The sequence below is a fragment of the Alosa alosa genome, chromosome 9 (assembly GCF_017589495.1).
Source record: "Alosa alosa isolate M-15738 ecotype Scorff River chromosome 9, AALO_Geno_1.1, whole genome shotgun sequence".
Lineage (NCBI taxonomy): Eukaryota > Metazoa > Chordata > Actinopteri > Clupeiformes > Clupeidae > Alosa > Alosa alosa.
In genome coordinates this window covers 16,228,000-16,242,487 of record NC_063197.1, presented here as the reverse complement: position 1 = coordinate 16,242,487, position 14,488 = coordinate 16,228,000, and the positions used below count along the sequence as shown (strand labels likewise).

Sequence of the window (14,488 nt, the reverse complement as noted above, 5' to 3'; positions counted from 1 at the left end):
ATTTTCTATCTTTTTATTCACCTCATTGTCAAGGTTCATGTTATGGGTATTATGGAGCAGCATCACTCAAGATAGTTTATTTCTGTTTGAAAGGTATTGTAGAATTTTGCCGCAAAAATCCTCAGTTCCTCTTAATTCTTAAATCATTCATAGGTCTTGCTTTCCAACCTCCCTGAAGGTATTTCTCTATCTCTTCCACTCTAAAGCATATTACAGCAAAATTGCAGTTTCATTAACTTCTGCCTCTGTTTCTGTGTACTGTCTTAAATGTGTGAATCACACTGGGTGAACTCTTGGCATCATCATCACCAGTAGGCTACAAATCTAGATATATCACTAACCATCGTTTAAAACACACAGTAAAACAGAAAATGTACATGCACCCATCTCATAATTGTTTGTGTCTCTTTTTTCATGATCATTCATCACCATCATCATCATTACCATCAGGCAAGCTGCATCAAGGAGATGGGTCTGTGTAAATAGATTGTTGTATAAAACCTATGCACTTTTGACTTTGTTGATGCAACTAAATAAACGTCCTTGCATTTCTGAGTCTATTTTTGTCACCATTTAATGCCCCTCCATTGGCTTCACCATTTCTCCAGATGCTGTGAAGAGGAAATTCCCTTTACTAAATATCCTCATCAGGTAAACTCCTGGGGGCAGGAACTCTCACATGTATATTTTCTTAGGTTGATCACACACAATATTCCACCTATTAGCATCTGGTGTTTTTGTGGGCTAAATAGCAGGATATTGTGCCAAGGTAACATTTTAGGCAAATAAAAATCACCTAAAATGTAGTGTGTTTGGAAAGTTTTCAGACACTTTCATGTTTTCCCCATTTTGTTATGTTTCAGACAATACCAAGGCTACACCACAGCAACAGGATTTGGAGTACATTTCAATTTATTAAAAAAAATAAAAGGCTGAATCATCCCATAACATAATTATTCAGACCATTCACTTTGTACTTGAGCCTTTAACAACAATCACAGCCTGAAGTCGTCTTTTGGAATAATTCCTCAAGCCTGGCACCCCTTTCATTTGGGCGTTTCGTTATTGTTTCTTGGCAGAAACGTTCCAGCTCAACCATGGGAACATCTATCAGATGTAGGCCTACTGTAAGATTGCCATCGAGAACTCACTTCTTGCAATGCCTTCCTATCCTATGCAAAATCAACATTCTGGAAATAAGGGTAGCCTGCTCATTTACATGAAGTACGCCCTGTGTGCTTAAAGAAATAAAATAAATGCGTAAACATGCGTAAAGAGTTAATCACAGCAACGTTTGCGATAAAGCTGCAGCTACTAACGTATCAGAAAGGGTGTATTCACCGTTTTTATCACTGCGCATCCGAGGCAGGATTGTAGTTCAAAATTGACACACACCTAGAGCAGCTGAGCCATCGCACCGCGCCGCAGCACCATGCACAACGCAGAGAAATAAAAGCAGCATGGCAAGGTGGCCGCGCCGTGTGCGTGATGATGTTAAGAGTGACGACACCACCGTCTCATAGCACAGATCACCGAGGCAGATAGAGATCGGATTGAAGCCACGACTGGTTGAGGCATCAAGGACCAGCCATAACGCCAGTGCTCACTGAGACTGTGCTTTCTAAACCGGGCGAAGAGATGCTTCAGTTCGGCGGCAGGGTGTGCGGTTTCTCCGCTCTCGTCTCATTGGTTTTGTTGGGGTCGGCGGCTGCATTTTCCGATTTGTTTGACAACCAACTAGGAGACATCAATTACTGCAAAAAGCAATGCCAGATAACCATCAAAAACAAAAGCCCCACAAAAGTAAGTAATCTGCGCAAACGCTTTAGAGCAGCATGGATAATCCATCAGGGACAGAATAAAACCAGCTGTAAAATCTCATGACATAATCGTGAATGTGAATTACAAACTCCTCGTTCATTGTAGAAGAAGGCGCAGTCTATCTGCAGACTGCTTGATCGGTCTCGAATAATTCAGGACGTACTGCATCCAAAATGTATATCAATAAGGTTTGCAAAATGCGTCAGGCCCGATGATACGCCCTATATGTCGCCCAGATTTAAATCACATTACAGGTTCTGAAATATGCAGTCTCGGTTTTGCATAAACTTAAAGCTACTGTATCTCACTATTTCGTAACCTGCATGACAATCCTTAAATTCATCGATTTTATTCTTCTTCAGCACCTTTTGTCCCGGTACCTCCAACAGACAAAATCAACAACAAACCGAAAAAGAATGGTCGTGACGCATTGTATTTCTTATATTATGCATGCTGTAAAGGAGAATCGTTGTTTCAAAACAAGAAAACGTTGCCGACGTCAAGTGCCTACATCTTTTGACCCAATGTTGACTTTTGGCATTGTTTGAAGAAACATATTTTTCTTTCTACAGAGGGGTTGATATTTTCAAGAGACATGGCCACTTGCCTCCCAGATCTCTCTTTTGTTGGATGACACTCTCCCAGCCCTTTCCCCATAGGAGCATTGATAATCCGTGTCTAACAGAAATCACTGCCGTCTGCCCTTGTGTGTTTTGCAGTAGGCTATTGCATATTTTGACACATGCCGATGAAATGAGCCGGGCACACTGCAAGACGGTTCTAAAGAAACTGTCTCCATTTCATCTATGCATCCGTCTCAGGTGCGCCACAGAGGTATCCAAAGAATACCTTGCTGGTACTAAAAACGAGCGCTGCTTAGTTCAAAAGAACGCCTGTCTGGGGGAATTTAAATATACTGGATATTAACGGTCCCAGGAGAAAGTCGAGCACGCCTCAAGACAGATGCTCTGGGCGTATTTTATTCATGTGTTCACACATGCACTGCATTGTGCGTTCAGGCAAATGTTTCAGTATAAACGTTACAGGCCGCCGCAAGTAACAGTCAACTCCTGCACTGATTTTACCTCACATCAGTCAAACTCTGTTGAACACATTCGATGTGTCGTCTATATGTGAAATTGGTCATGGGTCTACCGCGCACACTATTCCATTAATGTCAGAATCGGCGAGAGCCGAGGGGAAATTTCTTTATCCCCTGGTGTTTTTATTTTAGCCATATGTTGGCGCTGTTTTAGTGATGGATTCTCTGGTTGCAAGAATTATTGCGAAAATGTATGCTGTGAGGCCCTGTCGACATGGCGAGCTTTTAAGGACTCTATTAGGATTTTAGGCCTCATTTGGCTTATGTCTGTTATTATAGGGCTAATGTAATTTTAGTGTATAGAAATATATAGTCCTATTTTGTAATTTGTGTGTGGACAGATAGAGACAAGGCACCGAAGACACAAAGGAAGGCCATTCCATCAGCTTAGTATCTGGTTATTTAGTTACAGCTTTGAAAATGTTTTTCATTACATTTTCTGGTAGATCCTTTTAATTCTAAAAAAGAAATCTAGTATTTTGTCTTTGTTGATGAAATCTGTCAGTCCAGGAATAAAAACCTGGTTTTTCGTTTTCTGTAGGATTCCATCATGAATGCCTGTCATCGTGGGTGCCGCCTCTACTCGATATGCCAGTTTGTGAATGGAAACGCCGGCTTTAACACCAGCAAAGAGGAGTGCCAGGGAGGTGAGTTGGCCTCACGGTCAGGGTCACAGGGTCATGGAACCAAACAGGAGTCCTTTATTCTTGATTTTTCCATTTACAGTAGGCTTGCCTCAGTTCTCTTGTGAGATGAGGCCTCAATCCAGACAAGGTGATAGTACAGAGGACTGTCATTACTGGTGTTGTTATGTTCTCTCACATACAGCTGTAGAGATATCTTGTTTTGCAGGAGATATGGAGCGGTGAAGCAGGGGATGCACTGTTGAATACACTGTAATAGCAATCCATTCAGCACATGCTGCAGTGTTAGTAAGTCCTTGTGACTACAGTACTGCAATAGGGTGTTGGTGATTATAGGCTATATGTCTCTTTTTGTTCTGTATGTTGATGGGTAGAATTTGTTTGTGTGTAAATATGCTATAACTATCGTGTGTGTGTGTGTGTGTGAACAGCTTGTCAGGAGGCCTATAGCCGGCTGCTTGAACAGGAGGCGTGCAGCACAGGGTGTGTGAGCCAGCCCGCTGAACCTGAAATCAAGAGGAGGAAGGTGAAAAAGCCACCATTTCCACCTGTCCTCTAATACACTAATACGTGCAAGCAATGCAAACAGAAAGCCACCTGTCCACGTACACAAATGATGTCATGAAGACACACTCCCACACACACACACACACACACACACACACACACACACACACACACACACACACACACACACACACACACACACACACACACCACACACACACACACACAGGCTACTCTCACACATAAATAATTTATATTCATACCATACACACCAGTGTGACACATTCCATTTACATAAAGGCAGGTACTTTATTTTCATCTTTCAAATGAAGTAAAGTCCATTCAGTCACTAAGACTTGCAGTGAATCTACTTCAAAGCATCAGAGTTCTCCCCAGCACAGATGTTTTTAGACCTATGATTGATTATTATTATCAGCCCACCTACCATTTGAATGTAATATGTGATAATTCTTTTTCTGTAATTATTGTTTGTGATCATGATGTTTGTCATGTTTTTTAAATTATGTATTTAAAATATATTTGTCTAAGAATGTTAGACAAATGAGTTTCCTTTGCCTTAGTTTAAATCAAGCAATCAGCTTGTTCAGGTGACTTATAAACCTGTTTGTAGCTTCTTTGTGCTAATTGTCCTGTATCTCCTCCTGTAGCTGAAGGCCATGGCCCATCGACCTAAGCCTGTATCAGTGATGGATGCTGTATCCAGCTGGTGCAATGACATCATCAGCTCCGCCCAGAGCTTCATTTCCTCCACCTGGACTTTCTACCTGCAGGCTGATGATGGAAAGGTGGTGGTCTTCCAGGTGAGAGAGGGTCACTTCTGCTTCTACTTACCTTAGTAACCATTCACCATGGATATTTTCTCAGTGTAATAATAAGACGTTGGACTTGAACTTGAATTTGAAGTAATAGAATCCTTACAGAAGCTCCATAAATATAATTTAAATGGTTGATTTTCAGCACCTGTAATACTAATACACATTCTGTGAATAATGTAATATAATGAAGTGCTATATTTAAAGCTTCACCAAGTGTACAGTTGTAATGATATTCAGTAAAATATTGTCCCGTAAATTACCACGTTTAAGAGGGCTTTGTGCTTTAGCTTAGAATAACTAAAAGGTTGTAAGTCATATGTCAGTAGCACATTATACTCAATTCCCCTTTAGATATTCTGGTGAGTTACACACTTTTTTGAGGAAGATGTATTTGGGTCTAGCAACATTCAGAAGGGCAAAAATGACAAAAACGCCACTATCACTATTTCTGGACACACATTAATAAGCATACCGTTAATGCTCAACAGAAGAGTTAATTATAGAATGTGATTTGTATAAATATATGAAGACATCATAGAAAGGAATTGGAATAGGAGGAAGTGATAAGACAGGAAAAAAAGTTACGAGAAACCAGACTGTGAAATAAAACCGTTATCATTCTGTCGCTGTTTTCCACTTTTAGCCCTGGGGATGATGGATGTGCTCGTTTTATTGCTGTGACATGTAGCAGAGAGCAGGCAGAGAGGATGAGACGGGTGGGTACGGAGTGAGAGAGGGAGAGAAGGAAAGAGAGAGAGAGAGAGGACAGGCCCTGTGTTTAAAGCACCTCTGGCTCTCTGCCCATCCAGTGAAGGATTGACTCAGGGCACCCAGACAAAAGGAGACCTAGCCTACAACAACAGCTTTAAAAAAAACTTTTTTGAGTGACAGTCAGAAAACGAGCGAAGGGGAAAAAAGAGGACACTCAACCGCATTTATACAAATCCGACACCGAGCGCTCAGAATTAGCACCTTCTGGAAATAGGAGCCAACGGGCCGGTGAGGATGACGGGAAGAGGCACGCCACGCCAGTGTGATTTCTCTCTGGCTAGTCTTGCAGCACAGTGGTGCGGAGCTCGGTGGTGAGGTGCATGCTGGGAGAGCAGCTTGCAAAGATTACAGGGCAATTTTGCCGTTCCCACAATGCCGTTCAGGATCGACCTCGCCGTCACAGCAGGATGTAGGAGGGAAGCAGAAATAATGAGGATGCTCAGAAGGGTTTTATTTTTATTTATTTTTGTAGGAGTTAACATTAGAGCATACCATATGGAAGAGATTAATCATAGTGCTTGTGCTTAGCTAATTGTGGCCAAGCACCTCGGTGAAACTGGTGAAATTACTCTGGAATCCTCAGGATGTTGGTGATCATCAGCCTTGTGCAAACATCCTCACTTCTCATCACACAGGTCCTCCTCCTGAACCAACGCTTCACTACCGGTCCATTGTTGGTTCATGTGCAAAACCTATGTGCAATCGGAAACACTTCCCTTCTGGCTTCACAGGACTTTGACCTGTCTCAGCGCTCTGCTTTGAGGAAAGGAAACCATTGATGTGCTATACTGTGTGCTCATCTTTGTTTCCAAAGCTTAGAGCACTGAACGGACCCACACAGTTTCCTCTCCTCTCCTGAGAGCTCCCTAAAGATCTCGGTTGACATCCAGCAAAGCCATTGCAGCGATGTACCTCCTGATTAGTCATCATGCTGGGACTCGCCGAGGAGGCCTTGGAGGTAATCAGGCGGAATTAAGCAGCTTCCTCTGGTGGGCAGTCGAGGTAAACAGATCTGACCACCGCACTCCATCCTGATCAGGCCCAGCGAGTTGCTCGGAATCAAATTTGGCGTCTTGTTTAGACTCCCTCTGTCTTACATGGTCTGTGGAAATTAATGGAAGAGATAGTGCTTCAGATAGAGAGAGAAGAGAGAGAAAGAGAGGGAGAGAGAGAGAGAGAGAGAGTAGGAGCCCAAATAAGGAAAAAGTTTGTTTCTAATTAAATGAGGGCTTCTTGGCTTGCTTGCTCAGACTCCAAAGCCATCAGAACACCTGTGTCAGTGTTATGCAGTAATGTATGACAGATGCACGTCAACATCACTTCACTGACGGCAGCATCCACCAGTTTGTGGCCAGTTACTATTAACTTCCTCAGATAGACCATTTTCCTTTCCTTTTCTTGTCTGCCGGCATTACATCTGGAGTTAATGTTGTCAGACAATCTCATCAGTATAGGTACAAACCATTTGTGAAAGAGCCAGTGTTTTTTTCTCTCTTTCTCTCTGCTTTTGTGTGATCTTTTCTCAGATTAGCCCGGGGTCTGGTTATGTATATTTCATGGTTCACTGGCAGCGGCCATCACTGAGCATCATTTCCTCTCTTTTTAATTTTAAGAAAGGTAGAGATCTTTCACTGAGAGCCTGTATCCGCGGTTGCTGCCACCCAAGGATGTTCCACTTCCCTCCAGTCCAGCATAATCATCTTAATAGGTCTGCTGTGAAATCTGCTGTAATGCATAGAGGATCCGTTTGCCTCCCCTTATTTCCCTCAAGTCTCCCCTCTGTGTCAACCTTGAGAATAACCTGACTTTTCATCTAATTTCTCCGCAATTCCATTGGTAATGTCCCGTCCATGGTGCCGCGTCAAGACAGGGGAGCAACTGTTTGATCCTTCCTGATCCATTAAAGCACGGAGACGTCAGGGCGAATCAGTCGAGTCCTGCGATTGGCCCCCCCTGCTCCTTGTGCGCAGAGCTGATGAACAGGGCCTCGTCCCTGATGAAGGTGCCCTTGCGGCTGCCTGCTCTGTTCTACCCTGCCCAGGACTGAGCCTGCGGCAGAGTGGCGTGCTGTGGTGACGGTGGGGGTTGGGGTGGTGGTGGTGGTGATTTGGACGGCCGAGGGTTGCAGAAATCTGCTCTAATGAGTTCTCCAGGGGGAGCCAGTGAAAATACCCTGAGAAAATGCTGAGACACGCCGATGAAAAGCAGAACCGCTCTCTCCCTCTCTTTCTCTCTCTCTCTCTCTCTCTCTCTCTCTCTCTCTCTGGTCTCAGTCTTGCCACAGCCGCACAAAGCCAGTGCTGGAGGATTCCTGGCGACCACCTTTGATGCTTAGATGCGGGTCGGGCTTTGTCAGCCTGAACTCATGCTTTTGATGTTCTCAACCCTGTGTGACTGTGGACAAGCTTGTGACCCACTCACCTCCCCGAATGATGTGGGGATGGAGGTGAACCTTCCAGACCCAAACTGGAACAGGCAGCAAGTGGCCACAAGAGGGCAATGGGAGGAGTGGAGGACTGGTGGGAACTGGTTTAGCCATGACGCACGTGAAACCAGCTCTGCAAAATGTCAGACCCCTTCATTTGCTTTTTCCCATCACTGTATTTATATAAATGGGATTCATTCCAGCAGAATGGTTCACTTGCTGTCTAGTCTAGTTTACTCACAGATCCTAACAACTGCAAGAGTGCTTGAAAGTGAGGGTATAAGAAGAACAGCTTTTTTGCGTGCTTGTTGGGAATGTGATTACTGCACCCTGAGGTTATAATGTGCGAGAGCCAACTCCCTTTTCTCCTATATTTGAAAGATCAGCAGATTGTGTAATGAGAGTAGCATCTTAAATTCAGTTGGATGTCAGGACCAGGCTGTAGTAGGGATAATACACCTCAGTTTTCCTGCGACTGCATTGTCCTCCATATCCTTTGTGTGATGTGATGATTTTCCTTGTCTGTGTGCATTGTGATTTTGCGTTTGCCTTTTTTTCATGAGGGAAAATTTCCTGAATTCGTGCTATTTTCAGAGATGTAATTTCGTTGTTATGGTTTTATATACAGTGTACACTTAAGTTCTCCAAGTGTTAAGGGAAGATGTAACCACAGACTTTGGCAAGTGCATACAGTGGCTTTTGGGAAGCAAAGTGCAGTATAAAAAGGAGGTCCCCTTTTTATGTGCTTTCAAACCTGCTAAAGGTCATGAACCCAACCGAAATTAGATAAATTCACAGTTGAATATTAGACGAGTTACTATTTAGTTTACAGTATTTTAATTTGGCAGTGACATGACCTCCCATTATTCCCTTAGGCTTGTTTCAGTTTGTAACAGATTAGGTCTGCAGTGCAGTCATTTAAATGGACACGCTTTTCAATGCTATACTTGATATATCTTGATACAGTATGTACAGATTGAAGCCCAAAATACTTTGATTTTCTTAGCTTGTTACAAAACAAAGTTCGCTAAGGGATGATTACTTGTTCTTCTCCTCATTCATCTCACTCTGTGGACTGCAGCGTGTCTTTTTGCTGTGTGTTGTCACATTGTCCTCCTATGGATTGCTACTCCTGCTAAGAAAAACAGTTGTGTGGAGTAAACTGGCATTGTGCATTACTGAAGGTGACTAGAATGTGCCTTTAAGGATGGCCCATCCTCTGACTGTGGGTGTCCCTGCTCCACAGAGCCAGCCTGAGATTGAGTACTCCCTGCCCGAGCTCCAAGCCCCCCGCTCCAACGTGGCAGACAAGCCCTGGCCCTCCGTCAACACCCACACCCAGCGGCCACACGCAGGTGAGAGCAGACAGAGAAAGAGATGTGAAACAGATGTGATGACGCCTTAACTGACAACATATTAAACGTCGATGGACACACATTCTCACCTACACATTCAAGTAACGCATTCAGTTCTCAACTAAAATGTTGCACATCACCTGGGGGAAAAAACACACACTCTGATCTGCTTCAAAAGTGGTGGTAAATGCCACCTAAGCAAACACATATTATACACATACACAGACTTACACAAACAGCCACACTCACACCTTCCATCGTGTGCTGTCTATACACACACACACACACACACATTGTAAACTACCATCAGCACAGTCACACTCTGTAAGTGTGTTGAATGGAAGCCCACTCAGCGTGAGTAGCAGCTGTGTCTGGTGCAGCAGAGGAGCCAGAGAAAATCAATACGCTGCCAGTCACCGCCTGCATTTCCCCGCACTGCCGTTGCAGGTGCGAGGTCTCACGGGGAGAAGGGTGCGGCAAAGGCTGCGGCCAAGGGGAAGCACGCCGCCCCGCATGCCGAGGACCCTGCAGCGGAGCACGACTTCCTGGGCTGCATGTCCAGGTGAGGGGGTCGGGTGAAAGGGGACAGTGATGAGCCTGGTTTGTCGACATTTGTATGAGCTTGTATGCATCAACCATTTTACACGCAGCAAAAGAGCCCATGCACCCAGCTGGGTACGGTGGATATTCATCTCCTGCTTGGCTATTTCATTATAACTCCCATATGCACCAGTCAGCTTACAGACAGTCTTTATTCACTTACATGCACTTAGTTCTAGCTTGTGCTTACAGTGCATTAATATCAAATAACCAGTGATAAATCTATGACTCTCTTAAGCCCTGCCTGACATCATTTCTTAATTCTGTATTAGGAAACTATTAAACATTTATAACATTGTTTTTTACCATAGCGTTAAGGGCTGCCCGAGTACTGACGCAGCCTGTCAGACTTTAAGGGCAGGCTAGTAGTTTACTGATTCAGATCAGCACAGATAGCTCAGATTTTAATGCTGTTTGTATGAGTTCTCCCTTTGTTTTAACAGATGCCATACATTCAGATCAGTCATTTAACAGATTTTTGATATTCCACTGATTCTCGAGACATAATTTTAAAGGTAAGATCTTAAAAATCTGTGCAGTTAAGAGCCATTGACAGTGGCAGTTAAGGTTACTTATGTGATGAAACCCCACTAGCCTCTGGCATACTGAACCTGGCAAGAGAATCTGCCACTTGAGGACTGCACCTTGGAGTGCCCCCTTGCGTGTTCTAATGGTAGTGCTCTAAGCTGGCTACAGCACAAAGGAGCTTGCCCTGAGAAGAAATATAATAATAAAATAATAATAAAAAAGTTTTGTGTGTCAAGAATACAGATTAACAAGTATCATATTACATTCAAAAGTATCAATTGTATCCTTTTACTAGAAGACAACTTTTTTAAAACTGTCTTCAGTCAGTCCATCTATTTGTTCATTGATTTTAATTTATGTTGTTCATGCCCTTGTACTTTGCTCATGTTTGGTGGTCTGTGGTCTGGCCTTGTCCACTCTCCCAGGCGCTCCGGTCTGCCCCGCTGGATCCTGGCCGCGTGTCTCTTCCTGTCGGTGATGGTCATGCTGTGGCTGAGCTGTGCCAGTCTCGTCACTGCTCCCGAGCAGCACATCAAGAACCAGGTATTTCCTACCATTTGCGCGCGCACACACACACACACACACACACACACACACACACACACACACACACACACACACACACACACACACACACACACACACACACACACACACACAGGAATCTAGGCACTTACATAAAGCACACACAGACTTGTTCACACGCACATACACACACACACACACACAGGCACGCAACCACCCACACACATGACACAAAACACCCAGACTCTCTCTCTCTCTCTCTCACACACACACACACACACTCACACACACACTTAGATACAGTATACAAACTAATGAATGCACTCTCTCTGTTTTGCATTATCACTTTCAATGAGCTGCCATAGCAGTGTGAAAGGAATGTTCTGCATCTCAGCTATGTTAGACATTTAGAAGTGTGACCTGCTTTAGTTCATCCTACTCATCTTAGCTAACTGACAGTGACTGCTCACTTCAGTTTTGTCATGTTCATTGTAAACAATCTCTGGATATTACAGCTCAGCATCAATGGAGACAAGGAGTTTCTGGATGATGTGCAGAAAGTCAATCCCTATCATCTTACACCTGTGATCGCTGTGGCCATCGGCCAACCAGACGAGAGCAAGGAGGCGGGGCCGCTGCCAGTCAAGGTTGACCTGAATAAGACATCTATTTAAAAAAAGCCTGGTGTGATTGGTCCTGTGGTGTCTCTGGTAACTATTTCTATTGCTCTCAGTTAGGGGGACAAGGGGGAATCAGTCCAGATTTTATAAAAACCAAACATGCATGGCACCACTTATTCACAACAGTTATGTCTGTGTGCTAGTTCCTCTATAACATCTACGACACAAAAACAATGTGGGCCCTACATGCTTGTCCACATATGCAAATGTTTCCTTATGTAATGCAGACTTCTTTTTAATAATCTGAGTTTAAACAGACAGTGGGTGGTAAAATGTTCCTTAGAATAAGATGACTCGTCTGTGAACGAGAACCACAGAGTGACACAAATTTCCACACAGGGACCCAAATTTCTACTCTCATCAAAAGAATCGCATTACACATTACAAATTCTAAAGCTCCTTCAGCTGTGTCAGTTTTTATCACAGGAGTGTGTCCACCTTGCTCTCATGTATTGATCCGATGTTCTATGGGTAACATCACTGGTGCTTGTAGGCTAAGAACTGCTTTCATTGAACTTCTTTATGATCATCAAAATAAGAAACTAATCAGAAGTAAATGAGTATCTGTAAAGCTTGTTTCCACTCCTCCTTACACAGTGACCCCCCCACTCCCCGTACAGGGGTACAGTAACTTAACTTAAGGCTTCTGCTCAAAGATGCAAAGGATTTCTGTGTGGTCTTCCTAAGCACAGAGATGCAACACGAATGTAAATATTTCTAGTCCTTGCTAGCTCTTTGACACTTTAATTTAGAATGCTACTTGAGATCATTTTGAAAGCTAGTCATTTGTTTGTAATGCCCAAGTATAACTACGTAGATAAGGCAATAATACATATTCAGTAGTGTTTAAAGCAGGACGTTTATTTTCTAGGCAGACCACTAGCTCTGATGATTGTGACGTGGCGCCAGATATGGGATGGCACCATAAACCTTTCCATTGGGTTTTAGTGAGGGATGCTGTTTCACTGTTGCTTGTATTTCAAGAGATGGAAAAACTGCAGTTTGTTATCATGCAGTCTAAATACAGAGTAACAAAGATATGTGAGGCCCATTTCAAATAACACTGTATGTATGAATGGATTTATTTATATGCATATTTATTCAGAAACTATAATCCTCTTTTCCTGGTTTTGTAGTTCCATTTCATCGCAATTGTAGATCGCTAATGCATCAGTTTGGCTTTAGTGTATATATAGATATGTGTGCCACAGGTGAATAACAGTATGTTTGCTGTGCAAGATATACTGTCCGCATCCAAGTATCTTAAGGACAGCTACAGCTCTCATGTGATAAAGACCTCAAAATGAAAGGTGTAACTTAAAAAGTGTGTTAAGTGGATAAAATGGATATTGTTGTTTTATCCATGTTTTTTTCGGAGAGCTGACCACTCTTCAGACTTGTATTCCTAACAAAGTACTTATATGTAGAAAATCGCTTTTAAGATAGATCTTTTTGTAACCTGGCTATGAAACCGATTCTTGAAGAATAACCTTTTTTTTCCATTGTTACTCCTGGCACTGTTCGGTCACACTGTTTTAGCCACGTTGCATGTTAGTATGCTACAAACTTTTAAATCTGCAGCTCATGTCCCAGTGCCTGAAAGACTACTGTGCTCTTGTGCTTTTTTTGTGTTTTTGACGCCACGCAAATGTGAAGTATAGGTCATGTGATAAACAGCAGCCACCAGGAGAGGTGAGGATAGGTCATCTTTGTCCTAAAGCCATGCAGTGCTGATGTGAACAACAACGTACAGTCAGACTGTAGGGGACCCCCTACAAAGTGTTTAAGACCCATCCCCTTTTCGTTTCTCCTTTCAAATGGTTTTCTGATTAATTGGTCCGCAATACACAACAAATAAAAGTGTTTTCATGTTGTACTTAAAGACTTGACTCCTGTGTTTATTTCTCATGGACAGGAGAGGGTAGCTTCGTTCAAGACTGAAACAACATCCACAGCTAGCAAACAAAAGTTTCAAGGTTTTAGTTTTGACAACTTTTCCAAATCAGGTTGATGGTTTTACCCTTCCACAGCATTTCAAAATGAAATGTAAGACACAATATAAGAAATCTTCTCGTGACCATCTGCCTCTGTATGTCTGTGCGTGTGTATTCATGTTCTGTGTTCAGTAGCGTGCAAGTAACAAATCAAACATTGAGCATCTACCAGAAACTCTGATTGGTTTGTTTTGATTTCCCACTGTTTAGAACAATATCACAAACCAAATACATAAACAGATACAAACAACATGATGTTAAATATATAGTAATAAATACTTCCTTGTGCATCTTTTATTCTACCCCACTATGATGTTTGTGTCCGAAACCTCTCCTCACAGCATGTGTTTTCATAGGCATGGGATGAAGGGCAGGGTGGTGAATAATGTATGTGGAACCCGTTATGGAAGCATCTGGAACTCATCTTTGAGTCTGACACGCATAAAACATACGCACCCATGCGCGCGCACACACACACACACTCACACTCACACTAAGTATTCCTTCTATTCACACTAAGTATTGTACAACCACTCACAGCTCCAACCATCTGGTGAAGTTTGCGGACGACACAACACTGGTGGGCCTCATCACTAAGGGCGATGAGGCTCACTACAGAGAAGAAGTAGACCTGCTGGCTAAATGGTGCAAAGACAACAACCTCCTGCTAAATGTCAGCAAGACCAAGGAGATTGTTGTC

At 43.0% G+C, this 14,488-nt stretch overlaps 1 protein-coding gene across 1 annotated transcript; it reads left to right on the top strand.

Annotated features, from left to right (window-relative positions):
* The first annotated feature begins 1,400 nt into the window (after nt 1–1,400).
* Nucleotides 1,401–13,676, top strand: tmem59l (transmembrane protein 59-like). The gene is made up of 8 exons (XM_048253498.1): nt 1,401–1,803; nt 3,465–3,570; nt 3,999–4,093; nt 4,743–4,895; nt 9,353–9,461; nt 9,909–10,023; nt 11,015–11,132; nt 11,630–13,676. Exons 1-8 carry the CDS (start codon nt 1,639–1,641, stop codon nt 11,786–11,788), a joined length of 1,020 nt encoding a protein of 339 aa, XP_048109455.1. The 5' UTR covers nt 1,401–1,638; the 3' UTR covers nt 11,789–13,676.
* The last annotated feature ends 812 nt before the right edge of the window (nt 13,677–14,488 follow it).